This window comes from Lissotriton vulgaris, chromosome 5 (genome assembly GCF_964263255.1).
Source record: "Lissotriton vulgaris chromosome 5, aLisVul1.2, whole genome shotgun sequence".
Classification (NCBI taxonomy): Eukaryota; Metazoa; Chordata; class Amphibia; order Caudata; family Salamandridae; genus Lissotriton; species Lissotriton vulgaris.
In genome coordinates, this window is record NC_141693.1 from 1,376,159,055 (window position 1) to 1,376,176,540 (window position 17,486).

At 47.8% G+C, this 17,486-nt stretch overlaps 1 protein-coding gene across 1 annotated transcript in view; it reads right to left on the reverse strand.

The window, feature by feature from the left end:
• The window catches only part of LRIG2 (leucine rich repeats and immunoglobulin like domains 2), a 384,256-nt gene that overhangs the window by 300,207 nt on the left and 66,563 nt on the right, over positions 1 to 17,486 (reverse strand). The window contains exon 2 of the mRNA XM_086923328.1: positions 6,763 to 6,834. Coding sequence (XP_086779454.1) covers positions 6,763 to 6,834 — 72 coding nt within the window. The remainder of the gene's footprint in view (positions 1 to 6,762; positions 6,835 to 17,486) is intronic.

Below are 17,486 nucleotides of genomic sequence, written 5' to 3' on the forward strand. Positions count from 1 at the left end.
TTGGTTTCTTGAAGGTAAAATGGATGCAGCGGTGGTCGGTCCAGTGGAGTTCGGTGGGGTGGTCGAAGGCGACGTGGGTGCCAGTGGAGAAGATGGGGTCCAGTGTGAGGCCAGCGGCGTGGGTGGGTGCGGTGACGAGTTGTCTGAGGCCGAGGTTGGCGAGGTTGTTGATCAGGGTGGCGGAGTTGGCGCCGTTGCTGTTCTCGAGGTGGAAGTTCAGGTCCCCAAGAAGGATGTAGTCCGTGGAGGTCAGTGCGTGGGTGCTGGCGAGGTCGGCGATGGAGTCGCTGGATTGGACTCTGGTTCCAGGTGGTCTGTAGATGAGTGTTCCTCGGAGGGTGGTGGTGGGGTTGGTGTGGATCCGGAAGTGCAGGTGTTCGGCGGTGTTGAGGGTGTCGTCTGCGTGAGTGGCGACCTTGAGGGTGGACTATTAGACAATGGCTATTCCTCCTCCGATTCCGTTGGCGCGATCCCTGCGGGTGATCTTGTAGCTGCCCGGGATGGCTATGGCTATGTCGGGCGCCAAGGAGTCGTTCCACCAGGTCTGGGTCAGGAAGGCCACGTCTGGGGCAGAGGTGTCGAGCAGATCCCGGAGCTCGACGGCGTGTTTGCGCGTGGAGCGGGTGTTGAGGAGTATGCAGCGGAGGTGGTTGGGTCCGGTCCTTGGAGGTTTGGTGGTTTTGCCGCAGGTGAAGCTGCAGGTGCGGCAGGATAGGTCTGTGTGTCTGTTTCGGGCGGCCTGGAAGCAGGTGTGGTTTCGGCCGACGAGTGCGTAAAGGGTGCTGGCGTCGTAGTGGAGTCTGGTGTTGTGGCGTACGCAGGGTCCAGGGGTTCTGGCGCGGGGCGCGATCCAGACGCAGACCGGCTTGCCTTCGGAGTTCCCTTGGCGCAGCCGCTTTGCGGCCTCCATATGAGGGGATGTGGGAGGGAGGAGCAACTGGGAGGCAGGAGCAGGGTGTCGAATGAGATGGCAGGGGGCAGGGCCGCAGGGGAGGCAGCGGCGGGGAAATCGGCAGCGGCGGGATGACAGCAGGCAAGGGGCAGGGACACCGAGAAGGGGCACAAGGGAAAACAGCAGACACAGAAGCAAATTGGAGGGGGCAGGCAGGCACCAATTACAAAGTGAGGCAAAAGCAATGCGGGCAACACAGAGCGCAGAGCAGCAGGTCCGGGCGAGCAGACGGGATAGCGATCTATGGGCGGCAGTGGCAGCGGAGCACCGGTCACACAGGGGGCTGCTTGGCGGTGAGGGGAGCGACCTGCCTGGTGACAGGGTCGAAGGTCGCTCCCATTGGAGGATATAAAAATGAAATGTGCATTCTTTAACACTTTTGGAATTTGCTCCAAGATTTTTTCCCAGGCTCCCTCTTCCTATGTGTCCTTAAAAGTTTCCAATGGGGTCTCCATGTGAGATCTCAGACCACGATAACATTTTGATACCAGTCCATTTGCCCACTCCCCCTCACCTCCTGAGTAAATGCAAAGCAAATAACATAGGTGTAGTGTAGGTTCTACCAATTCGCCCGGCCACCATTGTCTTCTAGCCGACACCAACGCACCATATAGGAGAAAGTGTCCCGGTGGTACCTTAACATCAGTTTGCAGTTAAGGGAAAATCTATTTTGGCTGCTAAGACTGCTTACTTCTCCACAAAAATCCTGGCTGCCGAAAATCAGCCTAGAGAAATTTTTTCCATTGTACACGACCTCGCCTTCTCCGACAGAGCTACCCTCAAACCCTCCCCTTCCCAGGACTTATGGGTGACTCCCTTAACACTTATTTTCTGGACAAAATTTCTAACATTCAACCTCTGGGGAAGGTATTGGAGCGCCATATGACCAGAGCGCTCAGTACCTTTGTGGAGGAGAACGATGTGTTAGCCCCTCGTCAGGCTGGTTTTCGCCCCGCACACTCTACGGAGTCCGTGGTGCTATCGGTCCTCGACAACCTCAGGGAGGGCATGGACTCTAACCACCCCCAGGCCCTGGTCCTCCTCGACCTCTCCGCCGCCTTTGACACGGTTGACTATTCCATCTTACTCTCCCGTGTCAGGGCGGCGGGTGTAGGAGGCTCGGCCTTGGTCTGGCTGTCCTCCTCCTTGAGGGACCGCACCCAGGCAGTGCGCCTGGGTGACTTATCAGCGTACTTCCGGAAGGTACAATGCGGGGTTCCTCAGGGTTCCTCCCTTTCCCCTCTTTTATTTAATTTGTACATTGCCCCTCTTATTTTCACCCTTCAGCAAATGGAGGTCTCCGTCTACAATTATGCAGATGACCTTCAGCTTATTTTGATTTTTGTCCCCATCCTGAGTCCATGGTCAAGTTCCAGTCTGTTATGATTTTTATCCGGGACTGGATGAATTACAACCACCTGAAGTTAAACCCAGACAAAACTGAGCTGGTTTTGACAGGTGGCTGCTCCAGTCCCTGGACCTCTTTTTTGACCCCCTTCCCTAGGTCCCCCCCCTTCATCTTCTTCTGTGAAAACACTTGGGACTAAGTTGAACGATCAACTCACTCTGCACTCCCAGGTTAGTCTAGTTGTGTCCTCTTCTTTTCTTTCACTCCGCACCATCTGTAAAGTTTCCCGGTTCTTTTCTTTTTCTGCCTTAAAACTCATAGTCCTGGCGATGGTAATCTCTCGCCTCGACTATGGCAACGCTCTATATTGTGGCATGCCCGCTTACAGTATGCGGCGATTACAGCTGGTCCAAAAACAGGCTGCCCGCCTGGTTTATAACCTGGCCAAGTTCCACCATGTCACTCCTCTCCTCAAGTCCTTGCACTGGCTCCCTATCCGAGAACGAGCTCAGTTCAAGATGGGTTGCATTACTTTTCAGGCTCGGGTTGGCGCAGCCCCCGCTTTCATTTCTTCAGAAATTAAAGCCTACGCCCCCGTTAGGGAACTGCGCTCATCCTCCCAACAATCCTCCCAACAATTGTTGACAGTTCCCCGCTTTAGGTGTAAAAAGTGGGGGGCACGAAATTTTCCACACTTGCCCCTGCATTTTGGAACTCTCTCCCCGCCCATCTCAGATCTTCTACTCAATACTCACACTTCCGAAAGGCGCTAAAAACTTTTCTCTTTTCACAAGCCTTCCCACTGTAACTGTCTTGTTCTCTTCCTGATCTTCTTGTTCTCTGGGATCTGTACACCACAGCGCCATGAAACCGCCAGGTGAACGTGCGCTCTATAAATGCTTAAAACTCAAACTCAATCAGCTGGACTCCAGCTCAGAATAAATCCTCCAGTTGTGTCACATCCTTCTTTGCTCACATGAAAAGACTGGCGATGATGGGGTGAGAGATGGAATAATACCCACTTTAGTGGTATTTCCAGCGAGTAATGGGTGAACCTTAGTCTTCTATTGCCAGCGAGCCCAACAGCACCTGGTCACTCTCCAGATATGCGCTGGAGACACCCTCACTAGTTTTGGGCTCTATTAGTACTTAGGCCCCCACTGCTCCCGGGGCCCTCCAGTAGCATCTAGAATCTGCTCCCCACCCCCAGAGTAAGCCAGTACACTACCCATTGGATCTGCACCACCAGGTAGCATGATTCCATGTCAGGGATCATCAGACCCCACTCGTCACTGGCCGCAGCAGCTTGGCAAGCGCCACCGTATGTCAGCCCTTGTAAATAAGGCCCGTCAGCAGGGAGTCCAAATCCCTAAACATTGGCCTACATATAACAACAGGAAGGACCCCAAACAGATATAGGTGTGCAGCATTGCCACCATTTTAGCTAGCGCCACCCTTCCAACTACAGACCATGGCAGTCTTCTAAAAACCCACTTGCGAATTAAGTGTGGGAAATTGACAGTCCTAGATTACCTTCCACTAGCTTCTTCATAGCTCAGAACACACAGATATAGGGAGTAGTCCTTGTCCACATTCTCACGTCCATTGCAGAGGAAATGGAGCGAGCATATCATCTGCATCCAAGGTGATGTGGTACACTCTAGGTAACAGTCATATGAGCCCCAGGATCATGCCGTGCTTGCCAACGGTTCTACCGCTATGGAAAATAGCAGTGGACATAACAGGCAACCCTGTCTAGTGCCCTAATCAACACTATAGGCATTTGATATCACTGAGTTTTTACTTGTGCTGTGTGAGTACAGCAGCCTAGTCCACACTAACATCGGCGGCTCCTCCGTTATGGCGGAGGAGGGTCGCCCACTGCCAGCAGCCAAAATAAAAATAAAAACTACAATAAACTTTTTTTCAGTTTTATTTTTCTCCATAGCATCAATTCGGGGGCATGGGGATGACAGGCAGAGGAGGTGTGGTAGGTGCACATGACCGGTTGGCCGGCCGTCTCAGGACAGCCAAACAGTCATGCGCACGGACGCTGTCTCCAACCAGAGCTGCGCTGCTGGGTTGGAGATGGCAGGCAAAGGCTCCCAGTCTACCTGGGAACATAAATTCATAGCGCTCCAACCACTCCTGATGCTGCTCTCAGCATGAGAGCAGCGTCAGGATTGGCCGTATGGGGATTCTGGGAGCCTGTGCCTGCAGTGCACTGAGCTAGAGAGGAGCGACGGAGGAGTGGGTTTGTTCTTTTTGTTTGGTTGTCCATCGCCTCACCACTTAGCAAGGGCAGCGGCCACTCCTGCACTATATACCCCTGCCCCAGCCCCAGTCACTTCATCACTGTATAGAGATATACCCAGTCTCGATTGTCAAAAGCCTTTTCCACATCCATCGCTGGTGCATCAGTGGATATTTTGGGGGTATCCAGTAAAATAGCCATCAGTTGTCTTATGTTCAAGGCAGCTTTGCGGCCTGGTATGAAACCTGTCTGTTCGCATGAATAGGGTGAGGCATATACAGTAACAATCGAGTCACTAATATCCTATTCAACACTTTGTAGTCTACATTCAGCATCGACTGGGTCTATATGCTCTGACATTATGCTGGCTCAGTCAAGGTTTAAACAGAGGTACAAACAATGGCTCCTTGGCCGTAGGTGGTAAGGACCCCTATCTCCAAACCATACTATAAACCTCCACCCTTTAAGGTGCCAGGGACCTCTAAGCAGCATAAAATGTGTTGGGCACCTTCCGCAAAGCAATTCCCTTGACTGCTGTTACAATTGCTGTGGGGAAATGTTGCCTCCAAAGAACTTCCGCTCCTTACCAATAAGGGACGGGAGCGGTAGGTGCTTTAGGTAATCCAGTTTCTCCTGTATACTGGTGAGCACTGGTCAGGCGTATAAGTCTGCATTGTATTGCCAAAATTAATAGCAACATGCCCAAAGACCCGGTTCCCCCTGCATTATGTATCTCCAGTATAATAGAACCTCCTTTGGTGGGGTTAGCCACCCAATCCCCATGTTTGCCCCGCATGATTGTTCAACCATATATTCATTATAATAAAAACAGCATAGTCATTCGATCCTCTCCGCCAAATGCTTCTTTTCCCCAAGTAGCCTATTCTGTAAATCCAGACAACCCTGCCAGTCCTTATACGTTGCTCGGACCACCTTCTCCTGGACATTGGCCTCAGACACAAGAGGGCGACATACACCCCCAACCATCTACGTTTCACACACTTTAAGACTCGTATTCATACCAGTGCATAAAGAGGTTAAACAAAATCTCGCTTTCACACCCCGGTCTTCACGGAAAATTAATGCATTTTTGACAGATTTCATCTGTGCAACTGCACCCACTGCGAAGATTATTACTTGGATATTGGCGTTCATTACTTGTTTTTGAGGCTTTCAGTGCAAAGAAAGGACCACCCATCACTATTTCAAGTCCTTCTGGAGTTTTAAAGACAAAATGGTGGTAGTAAAGCCAGCTGGACATGAGATGTGTTAAAAAAAAAAAACACCACAAACAGCATTATGGGTAAGTATAACTTCATACAAGATCTCACTTTTAATAGAAATGCCTCAGCCTTCTCTTATCAAGCTCAAACCTTGACCTTCTCCAAGACTTGTCCGAAGCCTTCCACACTTTAGGGAAACCTTTACTGCTCTGTCACCTAAAATGATTTTAATGTTCAAGGAAAACACAGAAGAACTTTAAATAGTGGTTTTCCGGTACTGGTGTTGGATAATTCAGGAAACTTATTCTGGCGTTCTTTCAGAAACCCAACAGAGCAGATCAAGTGTTCACTGTTGCGGAACAAAAGCTCTGCAGTCTCCCTCACCTTTGCGTGTTATGATGGAGACACAGCTTTGACTAATGAGAGATAGTACAACCTGCAATCATTTCTCCAAAATGGTTTTCTGCCATATATCTTAAATACAATTTATACTTGCATTAAAATGAAGGTTTACAAAAATAGTAATTATAAAACGGATTTTCGCTATAGTTAATTTATCAAAGTACAAATGGTTGATTTGTACATAGTAATGCTATAGCATTCCAAAATACGCAACTAGACACTTTAAATTTAACTTAATATTTGATAGTTTAGAATATGGTGTTATCCACATTAATCTCAAAATACAATCAATCACCTAGGTGAAGAAACAAAGAAAGCAAAAGGATGTATTCATAGGACATTCCTGGTGAGCAAGATAAACATTACCAGTAAGTTCCCACTATATCCAGCATAACAATCATGAAGTTAAATGTATGCAAACAGAGAGGTTATAGCATTTTTGCTAGCAATGGCTTCAGATCTTAAATTTGATGTTGTATCTGTACCTGCAAAGCTCTCTTAAATCAACCTGCCCTTGCAAAAATATTTTTACAAATGCAATGAATTAAACTGTAGAAGCGAATGGAGCCAAGGGACAACTTACACTTCTTCGAGTGTGTTAAGATCCAAAGTGAGACTGGAATTTGATGCAGTGAATCGATTGTGACTCAAGTCCCTAGAATACAAGAAAAGTAACGTTAACATAGACGAAACAAGAGAAACTGTACAAATGGTTCAACTGCATGACAGTGATAATCTGTTTTTTATTTCTGAAAACATTCACTAACAATCATTTGAAAATAGTGATCTTTGAAGATTTACATTCCAATTTCCTAACAATAGCATATCATACAGCCTACAAAATAAGAATGACATGAGAAGCCAGTCAAAGAACTTTGCGCTGCACCAGTTCACTTCAGGTGCAGTTGTTTATTTAACCCTACTACTGTCCTACTTCATTCATACAAAAACCACAACCACCACTTCTCACTGTGTTGCATTAGGGCAGGAGGAGGGTGAGACCAGTCCTGGCAAACGTCCAGGATGTAGATAGTCATTACAGGGTAGGCCAAGGGAGATAGAAAATGTTTATTATAGTCTAGGGATTTGCATCATACAAGCTCTTCAGAACACCGATTAACTCACAGGGCAAGAAGGTTAATTAATAAAGTACCTGCACCATACACCACTTGTCTCAAATGTTTCTAATGCAGAGGACTTCAAACTTTTGGATGCCGAGATCTCCCTGTCAACATTTTCAGGCATAAGAACCCCCTCCTGACAAAAATTTCTAAACCCTGTGTGGGTGACAAGAGTACCCAAGTGACTGCACGGTGAGCAATGCAACAGTGTGAGAGTAGGGTAAAAGGAGTGACTGCAGGGTGAGCGAGGTGACCATATGAATTTGGGTTCGGCTTGAAGTGCAGAGTGGGGCGAATGAATGCATGGCTAGTGATGCCCTTGTTTGAGTGAGCTACAGATTGAGCAGTGAGGTGGGGACAGGTGAGTGAAGTGTCACATGATTGCAGGGTGAGTAGTGTGCTCATGTGACTGCAGGGTGAGGTACAGGGTGAACAACGCAAGCGCATTGTTAGTGCAGAGTGATCACTGAGTGCAGGGTGAGCGGGTGAATGTTGTGAGTGCATTGTGATCACTGAGTGCAGGGTAAGCCGGTGAATGGTACGAGTGCATGGTGATCAGTACGAGTGCATTGTGATCACTGTTAGTGCAGGGTGAGCAGGTGAGCAGGTGAATGGTGTGTGTGCATGGTGATCAGTACGAGTGCCTTGTGATCACTGTTAGTGCAGGGTGAGCGGGTAAATTGTGTGAGTGCAGGGTGAGCGAGTGAATGATGTGAGTGCATTGTGATCAGTGTGAGTGCATTGTGATCAGTGAGAGTGCAGGGTGAGCGGGTGAATTTTGTGAGTGCATGGTGATCAGTGTGAGTGGGTGATCGGTGTAGGTGCATGGGGATCAGTGTGAGTGCATGGGGATCAGTGTGAGTGCATGGGGATCAGTGTGAGTGCATGGGGATCAGTGTGAGTGCATGGGGATCAGTGTGAGTGCATGGGGATCAGTGTGAGTGCATGGGGATCAGTGTGAGTGCATGGGGATCAGTGTGAGAGCATTGTGATCAGTGTGAGAGCATTGTGATCAGTGTGAGAGCATTGTGATGGCTGTGAGTACATTGTGATCACTATTAGTGCATGGTGATAAGTGTGAGTGCAGGGCGAGCGTGAAAATGAAGGTGAGGTGCATTCCCAGAAACTTGAAGCGTAGGGTTTCAGATACAAGTTAAACTATTGCTATAATGGCAATAATCAGGGATCGAGGGTGGAGGAAATAAATATTGTGCTGATACAGCTCATCATTTTGATGGCCCAGAAATAAGCAGTCACCTAAAGCTGTATTTTTAGCACTTTTCTGTGAATACTTAGAACAGCAAATGTAAATAGAAAGCACTTTTAATTGTGTTCTATGAATGCCTCAATGATCCATGACTGATAATTAAAGAGAACAAAGACAGAAAAGTCACATAGCTAATTAATACATACTTTTTTATTTAGAACTCTATTTAGTGTCAAGAGCAGGTCTCTGCGGGCTCTTTAAACAACACATGGCAGGCATTTTTCTTTTGGCTACCCAACTTCATATTTCTTTTCATTAAATGCATTGTCACACTACAGCAGTAAGTGTAATAGTACAAACGTAAGGAATAGACAGAGTGGGGGCCCAGGGGGTACTAGAACCATTAAAAACTAAGCCTAGGTAACCAGTTAACAAAGGCATTTAAATATGCAAATGGTCTTTAAAGACCTGTGAAAAGCTCAGGCGGCCAGAGAAAAGACTCCAGACACCTCCCAGCCGAGCACCCAGCAGCGCGAGCTGCACTGCAGCAGCCCGGGCTGAGAGACACTACGGGGAAGGAGCGGGGCTGAAGCATTGATTGTGCATCAGTGTCTCCCCTAGCCGTGGTCACCTGTATCCGTTGCAGTAGTTTGAAAGAGTTTTAAGGACAGCTTGGCCTACTACATCTTGCTGCTTGGCTTGCACATCAACACAGTAGTGTTTAGTGAAGGTGTGTGTTGTAGACCATGTTGCCGCCTTGCATATGTCCTCTAGGGGGTTATTTCCTAAGAAACCCATAGAGGCACCCAGTTTGCTTGTGGAGTGCGCTCTAGGAGGAACTGTAAATGTACGTTTTGCTTTTGATAGCATATTTGTATACATTTTACAATCCACCTTGCAATCCCACCTTTAGAGATGGGGTTGCCTTTATGAGGTGGAGAGAAAGACACAAACAGTTGTTTTGTTTTTCGAAAAGACTTAGTTTTATCTATATAGTAGAGGAGAGCTCTTAACATCTAGCGTGTGTAGAGCCCTTTCTGCTACAGAGTCTGGGTTTTGGAAAAACACAGGTAATTCTACAGATTGATTTAAATGAAAAGGAGTATTGACTTTTGGATTGAATTTTGGATTAGTTCTTAAAATCACTTTGTTACGATGTAGTTGTAAAAATGGTTCTTGTATTGTGAAAGCTTGTATCTCACTTACTCTTCTAAGAGAGGTAATAATAAGAAAAGCTGTTTTCCAGGTGAGAAATTGCAGATCGCATTTATGTAAAGGCTCAAAAGGGGGTCCCCATGAGTCTTGTAAGAACAACGTTTAGGTTCCACACTGGAGAAGGTAGCAACCTGGGTGGGATGATTCTTTTGAATCCTTCCATTAATGCTTTAATTGCAGGTACTCTGAAAAGAGACAGATGTTGTCTGTTTTGTAAATATGCTGCAATTGCTGCAAGGTGCAGGCATATGGATGAATATGCCAAGTTACACCTTTGTAAATGTAAAAGGTAGCAAATGATATTCTGGATGGAAGCATCCAGGGGATCAATTTGGTTATAGTTGCAAAAAAATGGCAAATCTCTTCCATTTAGCAGCATAACAAGCTCTGGTAGTAGGTCTCCAGGCCTCTTTAATGATGTTCATACAGTCTGGTGGTAGGTTAAGATAACCAAACTCTAAGACTTCAGGAGCCAGATCGCCAGATTCAGTTGATTTGGGTCTGGATGTCGGATGTCTCCATGGTTCTGCGTTAGCAGGGATGGAGTCAGTCGTAACTTTTGGTGTGGAACTAGAGAGAGTTCTAGCAGTGTGGTGAACCACGGTTGGCGTGCCCATGTGGGAGCTACCAGGATTAATTTGAGAGACTGTTGTCTGAGCTTGCGTACTACTAATGGTATTAGTGGTAGTGGCGGAAAAGCGTACGCTTATCTGCCTGACCAGTTCATCCATATTGCATTGCCCTTGGACAGCAGGTGTGGAAACATGGCGGCAAAGGATGGGCATTTTGCGTTTTTGTGTGTGGCGAACAGATCTATGTCTAGATGACCCCACTTGTGGAAGAATGGTTGAAGAACTTGTGGATGTAGTTCCCATTTGTGAATTTGTTGTGTCTGCAGACTCAACAGATCTGCTATCTGATTGTGAACTCCTGGAAGGTGCTCTGCTAACAGATATATGTTTTGTGGAATGGCCCATCTACAAATGTTCTGTGCGAGCTGGGACAGTTGTAGAGAGTGTATCTCCCCCTGTTTTTGTATACAATACATGGCTGTCATGTTGGCCGTCCGGATCAAGACAGCTTGGTTTTGTACTTGTACCTGGAATGTTTTGAGTGCTAAGAATATTGCTAGCCGATCTAGATGGCTGATATGCAACAATTTTTATTGACTGTTCCATTGTCCTCAAGTTGTATGATGTAGGAGATGGGCTCCCAATCCTGTGAGAGAGGAGTCTGCTGTGAGCACTAGTTGTGGAACAGGTTCGAGGAACGGCCGCCCTTTTGTCAAGTTTTTGGTGTTCCACCACTGCAGAGAGCGATGTGCGCAGCTGTCTACCAACACCAGGTCTGTTAGTTGACCTGGAGCCTGGTTCCACTGTTGTGCTAGACATTCTTGTAACTGACGCATTTGCAGTCTCGCATATGGTACTATGAAGATGCAAGATGCCATCATGCCTATTAGTCTCATGAACACTCTGGCTTGCAGAGATTGTTGGTGTTGAAAGGCTGTGACTAAGGCTTGAATGCTCTGTATCCTTGCTGGACTGGGATACTCTAGAGCTGTAGACGTGTTTATTTTAGCCCCTAGGTAATGATGTATATGAGAGGGTTGCAGGTGCGACTTGGTGTAATTGATTGTGACCCCTAAGTCGTGCAATGCTTGAATTGTCTGATGTGTGTGTTGGACACACTGATTGAATGACTTGGCTTTTATGAGCCAATCGTCTAGATAAGGGAAGACATGTATTTCTTGTCTCCTGAGATGTGCTGCTACTACTGCTAAGCGATACAAAAAAGGGGATGATGGACGGAGTGTTTGAGCAAATCAAACACTCACCCCCAGTCAACTGATCTGGGTTTAATCCATCACCATTCTTTAGCTCACTCAGCCACCCCAGTTCAGACATGGCCATATGCAAATCAGTCTGACCCTGTGCCTCATGGGAACAGTCCAGCCCGAACTGCCAAGCCATGTCTTCCCTGGACCGGAAACAAGCATCCTGGGACCGGTTTCGGATTCATAATCCTCACCAGCCAGGCTATCTTGAATCCAGTGGCCAAGTGAGCAAGGGACTCACGTCTGAGCATACCCTGCCAACTACTGCTAGGCACTTTGTGAATACTCGTGGTGACGTTGTCACTCTGAATGGAAGGACTTTGAACTGATAATGTTGTCCTTCCAGTACAAACCTTAGATACTTCCTGTGAGCAGGATGTATAGGAATATGGAAGTAGGCGTCCTTTAGGTCCAGTGTTGTAAGGTAATGGCCTTGTTGAAACAGTGGGAGCACTTGTAAAGTGATCATATGAAAATTATCTGATTATATGTAATGATTGAGGGGCCTGAGGTCGAGAATTGGTCTTAGTGTCCCGTCCTTCTTGGGAATTAGAAAATACAGCGAGTAAACCCCTGTTCCTTGGTCTTGTAAAGGAACTATTTGTATTACGTCCTTTTGTAGAAGTGACAGGACTTCTTGTTTGAGCAGAGTAAGGTGTTCTGTAGACACTGAACGCTGCCTGGGTGATATGTGTGGAGGGGTTGCTGTACGTTCGAGACAGTAGCCATACTGGATAATTTGTCTTACCCACTTGTCTATTGTGATGGAGTTCCAGACAGGCAGGAATTGTGTTAATCTGCCCCCCACAGGAGTGGAATGCTGTTGAGGGTGCAGAGGGAAGTCACCGTTTTGTGGTGGAAGAGGTTCGATTATTGTTGTTACCCCGACCTCTTCCTTTGTTGTTATTCCCTCTATATCCTCCTCTAAAATATCCCTTGTTAGAGGATGTTTGCGTGTTAGATTTGAAGGATGATGTATTGTCTGCACCAGTTTGTTTGGAGCCTCCTCTGTAGAAGGAGCGACGAAAGGAACTTTTAGCTTGTGTGGACTGTAAAGCTCCCATAGATTTGGCAGTGTCTGTATCCGTCTTCATCTTTTCAAGTGCTGTGTCTACTTCTGGTCCAAACAATTGGCTTTTATTTAATGGTTGATTTAAACTGTTAGTTTGCACTTCCTGTTTAAATCCTGAAATGCGTACCCACGCATGTCTCCTAAGTACAACACTAGCATTTACAGCTCTAGATGCAGTGTCTGCTACATCTAGTGCGCACTTGATTGAGGCATTAGAAATTAGCTTGCCTTCTTGTATAAGGTTGTTTGCCTGTGCCTTATATTGGTCAGGTAGATGTTCTAATAGTTTCCCTAACTGATCATAATGAGCCCTATCATATCGTGAAAGGAGGGCTTGTGTGTTAGCTATACGGCATATGTTGGTAGCTTGCGCAGCTATTCTTTTGCCTGAAGCATCTATTACCTTGGAGTCTTTGTCAGGTGGGGGTGCCTCACCTGAAATTTGTGAGTTTGCACTTTTCCTAGCATTTGACACAACTAGTGAATCTAATGGTAGTTGTCCTTTAATGTAGGCTGGATCTGCAGGTGCAGGCCTATATTTTTTCTCAATTCTAGGGTTTAAGATCCTAGTACGTACAGGGTCTTTAAATATTTCTGGAACATGTTTGATGACCCCTTTAATCATGGGAAGAATTTGAACAGACCTTTGCGATTGTTCAAATGTGTCTAACAGAACATCTTCCTCTGCCTCATCAGAATGCATAGTGACCCCATTGTAAATGGCAGCTTTGTTCAACAGGTGACCAAAACCAATGTTATCTTCTGGGGGAGAAGGTTTTGATGGGTATGACTGTGGGTCAGGAATATCTGGCACATCCTGTGGGTTTGGGTTCCCCCAGTCTGTATAATCTATAGCAGTGGTTCCCAAACTTTTGACTCCTGAGGACCCCCCACTGAATCACTACTGGAAGCCGGGGACCCCCAAGCAATTTGTACAATTTCAATTTCAAAAAATTAAAACAGTAATTCGCAAAAAATACACAAACAAGTACACACCAAACAAATACGTGCATTAATAAAGCTTTTAATATTTTATATTGAAAAATATGCAAAAATCAAAACATTTTAATGGGAAGGATGATGCTGCATCTCGGCTACTAACTTTTCAATGTTTGGTTTTATTTCAGAACCCCCTCACCCTCACACCCCCACTCCCTCAACCTCACACTCCCTCACTCACCCTCACACTCCCTCACTCACCCTCACACACCCTCTCACCCTCACACACCCTCTCACCCTCACACACCCTCTCACCCTCACACACCCTCTCACCCTCACACACCCTCTCACCCTCACACACCCTCTCACCCTCACACACCCTCTCACCCTCATACACCCTCTCACCCTCACACACCCTCTCACCCTCACACACCCTCTCACCCTCACACACCCTCTCACCCTCACACACCCTCACACCTTCTCACCCTCACACTGCTGCACGCCACACACTGCTACACGCCTCACACTGCTACACGCCTCACACTGCTGCATTACTCATACTACTGCATGCTGCACACTGCTGCCCGCCGCACACTGCTGCCCGCCGCACACTGCTGCCCGCCGCACACTGCTGCCCGCCGCACACTACTGCCAGCCGCACACTACTGCCAGCCTCACACTGCTGCCCGCCTCACACTGCTGCATGTCGCTGCACACTACTGCACGCTGCACACTGCTGCACACTGCTGCAAACTGCACACTGCTGCAAGCTGCACACTGCTGCAAGCTGCACACAGCTGCACGCTGCACACAGCTGCACGCTGCACAGCTGCACGCTGCACACTGCTGCATTACTCACACTGCTGCATGCCACACTCAGGGGCATCACTCAGGGGCACCACCACATCACTCAGGGGCACCACCACATCACTCAGGGGCACCACCACATCATTCTGGGACACCACCACATCACTCTGGGACACCACCACATCACTCTGGGACACCACCACATCACTCTGGGACACCACCACATCACTCAGCCCAACCACATCATCACTCAGGGGCACCACCACATCACTCAGGGCACCACCACATCACTCAGCCCAACCACATCATCACACAACAGCACTGTCCTTGCTTGCTACCAACATGCATTGCCATAGCCAATAGGACTCGCATTAGGAAAGTGTAAGCTATTGGCTTTGTAAATAACAATGCTATTAATTTATATATTTTCAAAGCTAACACACATTAAAAAAAAATTTCATTTACAATACAAATAGCTCACACTTTCCTAATGCGAGACCTATTGCATTGCAAATGCTTGTTTAGAAATACAAGCTTGCCTTTGTCTCCACTCATGGTGTATGGCAGGTACCACTAGTCAGAGTGCCCACTGCAATGTTAGCACGCTGGATTGCCCAATTCATGAATTCTCTCTTTTATTTTACATCCAGCAGATGCATGCTGTGGTGGTATCTTGGTCCAAGCACAGCACTTCTGTACTGGGCTCACAGCCCATAATTAATGTTAGAAGGGTTATGCATGTAACAAAGGGCACAACCTATTTTAGGAGATTTGTGGGGGGGCAACAGGAAGAAGTTTAGAGACTAAAGCAAACCTTACTGCTACAGTGGAAATGCTATTTCAAAGAGGTAGGTGATCATCGAAATGAAAACTGTGGTAATAATCACACAATCCTACTATTTTTCAAAGTTGTAAGTCAGCAAAAACATAAATCGTAACAGCGCCCTGTGTTAAAACGTGTCCTTCATAAACTTCAATGGTGGGGGCTAGCATGTAATGTTGGTGAGCCAGAGGCTGTGGTCAAACCAGCAGGCTTAAGTATTGCGCCTTCTGATAAGACTGGAAAAACCACTGCAAAGAACTCGAGTGGAACACTTTTTTTGTAAAGGTCAACTGGAAAATAAAGAAATAAATATAGTCCTGAGTGGATGCGTCAGAGATTTTGGACTGCTTTCTTAAATGCAATTACAAAACAAAACAAACAAATCTACACACAAACACACAAATTAAATACTTACATGCAGTTTCAGAAGAAGAGCCCTCCTGCCCGTTCAACTCTGGTAACAAACAGAACAGGAACCCCACGCACTGCTGTGCGAGCTCGAGGTCGGGTGAAGGGCAGATTGAATAGCACAATATAAGGGCAATCACCCTTCAGTTTGCACCTACAGCGGAATGGTGATTGCCCCGCTTTCATTGCAGTCTTGCCACCCCAGCGCCAAGGACATTCACACCTCTCCTGTGTGGGGAGCCTGAGGGGCAGATTGAATGGCAGTCTTGGCGCCCTGGCGCCAAGTATATTAACACCTCCTTATAAGCTGCGAGGGCTCATGAGTGTTTCGTTTTTTTATACCAAGTTAGGCACTCAAGTCCTGCGGACCCCCTGGGAATGTGTCACGGACCCCTGGGGGTCCGCGGACCACACTTTGGGAAACCCTGATCTATAGTATATGGGAAAGGCACATCTGTGTCTATCCCTCTATACTCATCATCATTTTGAGGTGAGTGTGAAGGTAAAAGAGGAGACTGTGGAGGAGAGATCTTTGGTGAATTGTTAAGAGGAACAGGGGATGAAGGAGAAGGAATTATAGGAGAAGGGCGCATAGAAGATGTGGCAGAGTCCTTCTTGGCAGGAACTACAGGTGTGGATGTTGCATCTGCCGTCCTCCTCTTGTGTGGTGTAGTGGATACATGACCTGTCTTTGGGTCAATGTAGATCTTCTTTTGCAGAGGATCTGATTGGAAAAGGTCTTCTGCTTGTGAAACCTTTATCGGCGCTGATTTTATCGGTTCCGGACGAGTTTGCCTTTAGCCTTAGGAGGTGATACAATGTCCTTTGGTATAGTTTGACACCGAAGGTGCTGTTTTTGGTGTCGTAGGCTGTTTCGAGGGCTTGGACGCGTCGGAACCAGGCCTTGTCTCGTTCATCACCGGAAGTACCCAGAGAGTCCGCCTCCCTCTGTTCAGATCCGAGGCCACCGAAGTCATCTGCGGCGTACCACAAGGATCTTCACTCAGCCCAACCCTCTTCAACGTCTACATGAGCCCCCTCGCTGCCATCACACGCCAGCACAACCTCAACATCATCTCCTACGCCGACGACACCCAGCTCATTCTCTCCCTCACCAACGACCCCGCCACCGCCAGAGCCAACCTACACGAAGAGATGAAAGACGTCGCCGACTGGATTAGAAACAGCCGCCTTAAACTGAACTCCGACAAGACTGAAGTCCTCATCCTGGGATCATCACCCTCCGCCTGGGACGACTCCTGGTGGCCCCCGGCCCTGGGCACCGCTCGCAAACCAACGGACCACGCACGAAACCTGGGCATCATCCTGGACTCCTCCCTGTCAATGACCAGACAAGTCAACGCTGTCTCGTCCTCGTGCTTCAACGCCCTGCGCATGCTCCGCAAGATCTTCAGATGGATCCCTACAGAAACCAGGAAGACCGTCACCCAGGCACTCGTCACCAGCCGACTAGACTGCGGGAACACCCTCTACGCCGGAACCACAGCCAAGCTTCGAAATAGACTCCAACGCATCCAGAACGCCTCCGCACGACTCATCCTGGACATCCCCCGACACAGCCACATCACCGGACACCTGAGAGACCTGCACTGGCTCCCCGTCAGCAAGAGAATCACATTCAGACTCCTCACCCACGCACACAAGGCTCTCCACAACCTGGGCCCCAAGTACCTCAACGACCGCATGACTTTCTACACGCCCACCCGCCAGCTACGATCACCCAGCCACGCACTCGCCACCGTACCACGCATCCGCAGAGCCACCGCCGGAGGAAGATCCTTCTCCTACCTGGCAGCCAAGACTTGGAACTCCCTCCCCACCCACTTTCGGCGAACCCAAGACCATCTCTCCTTCAGG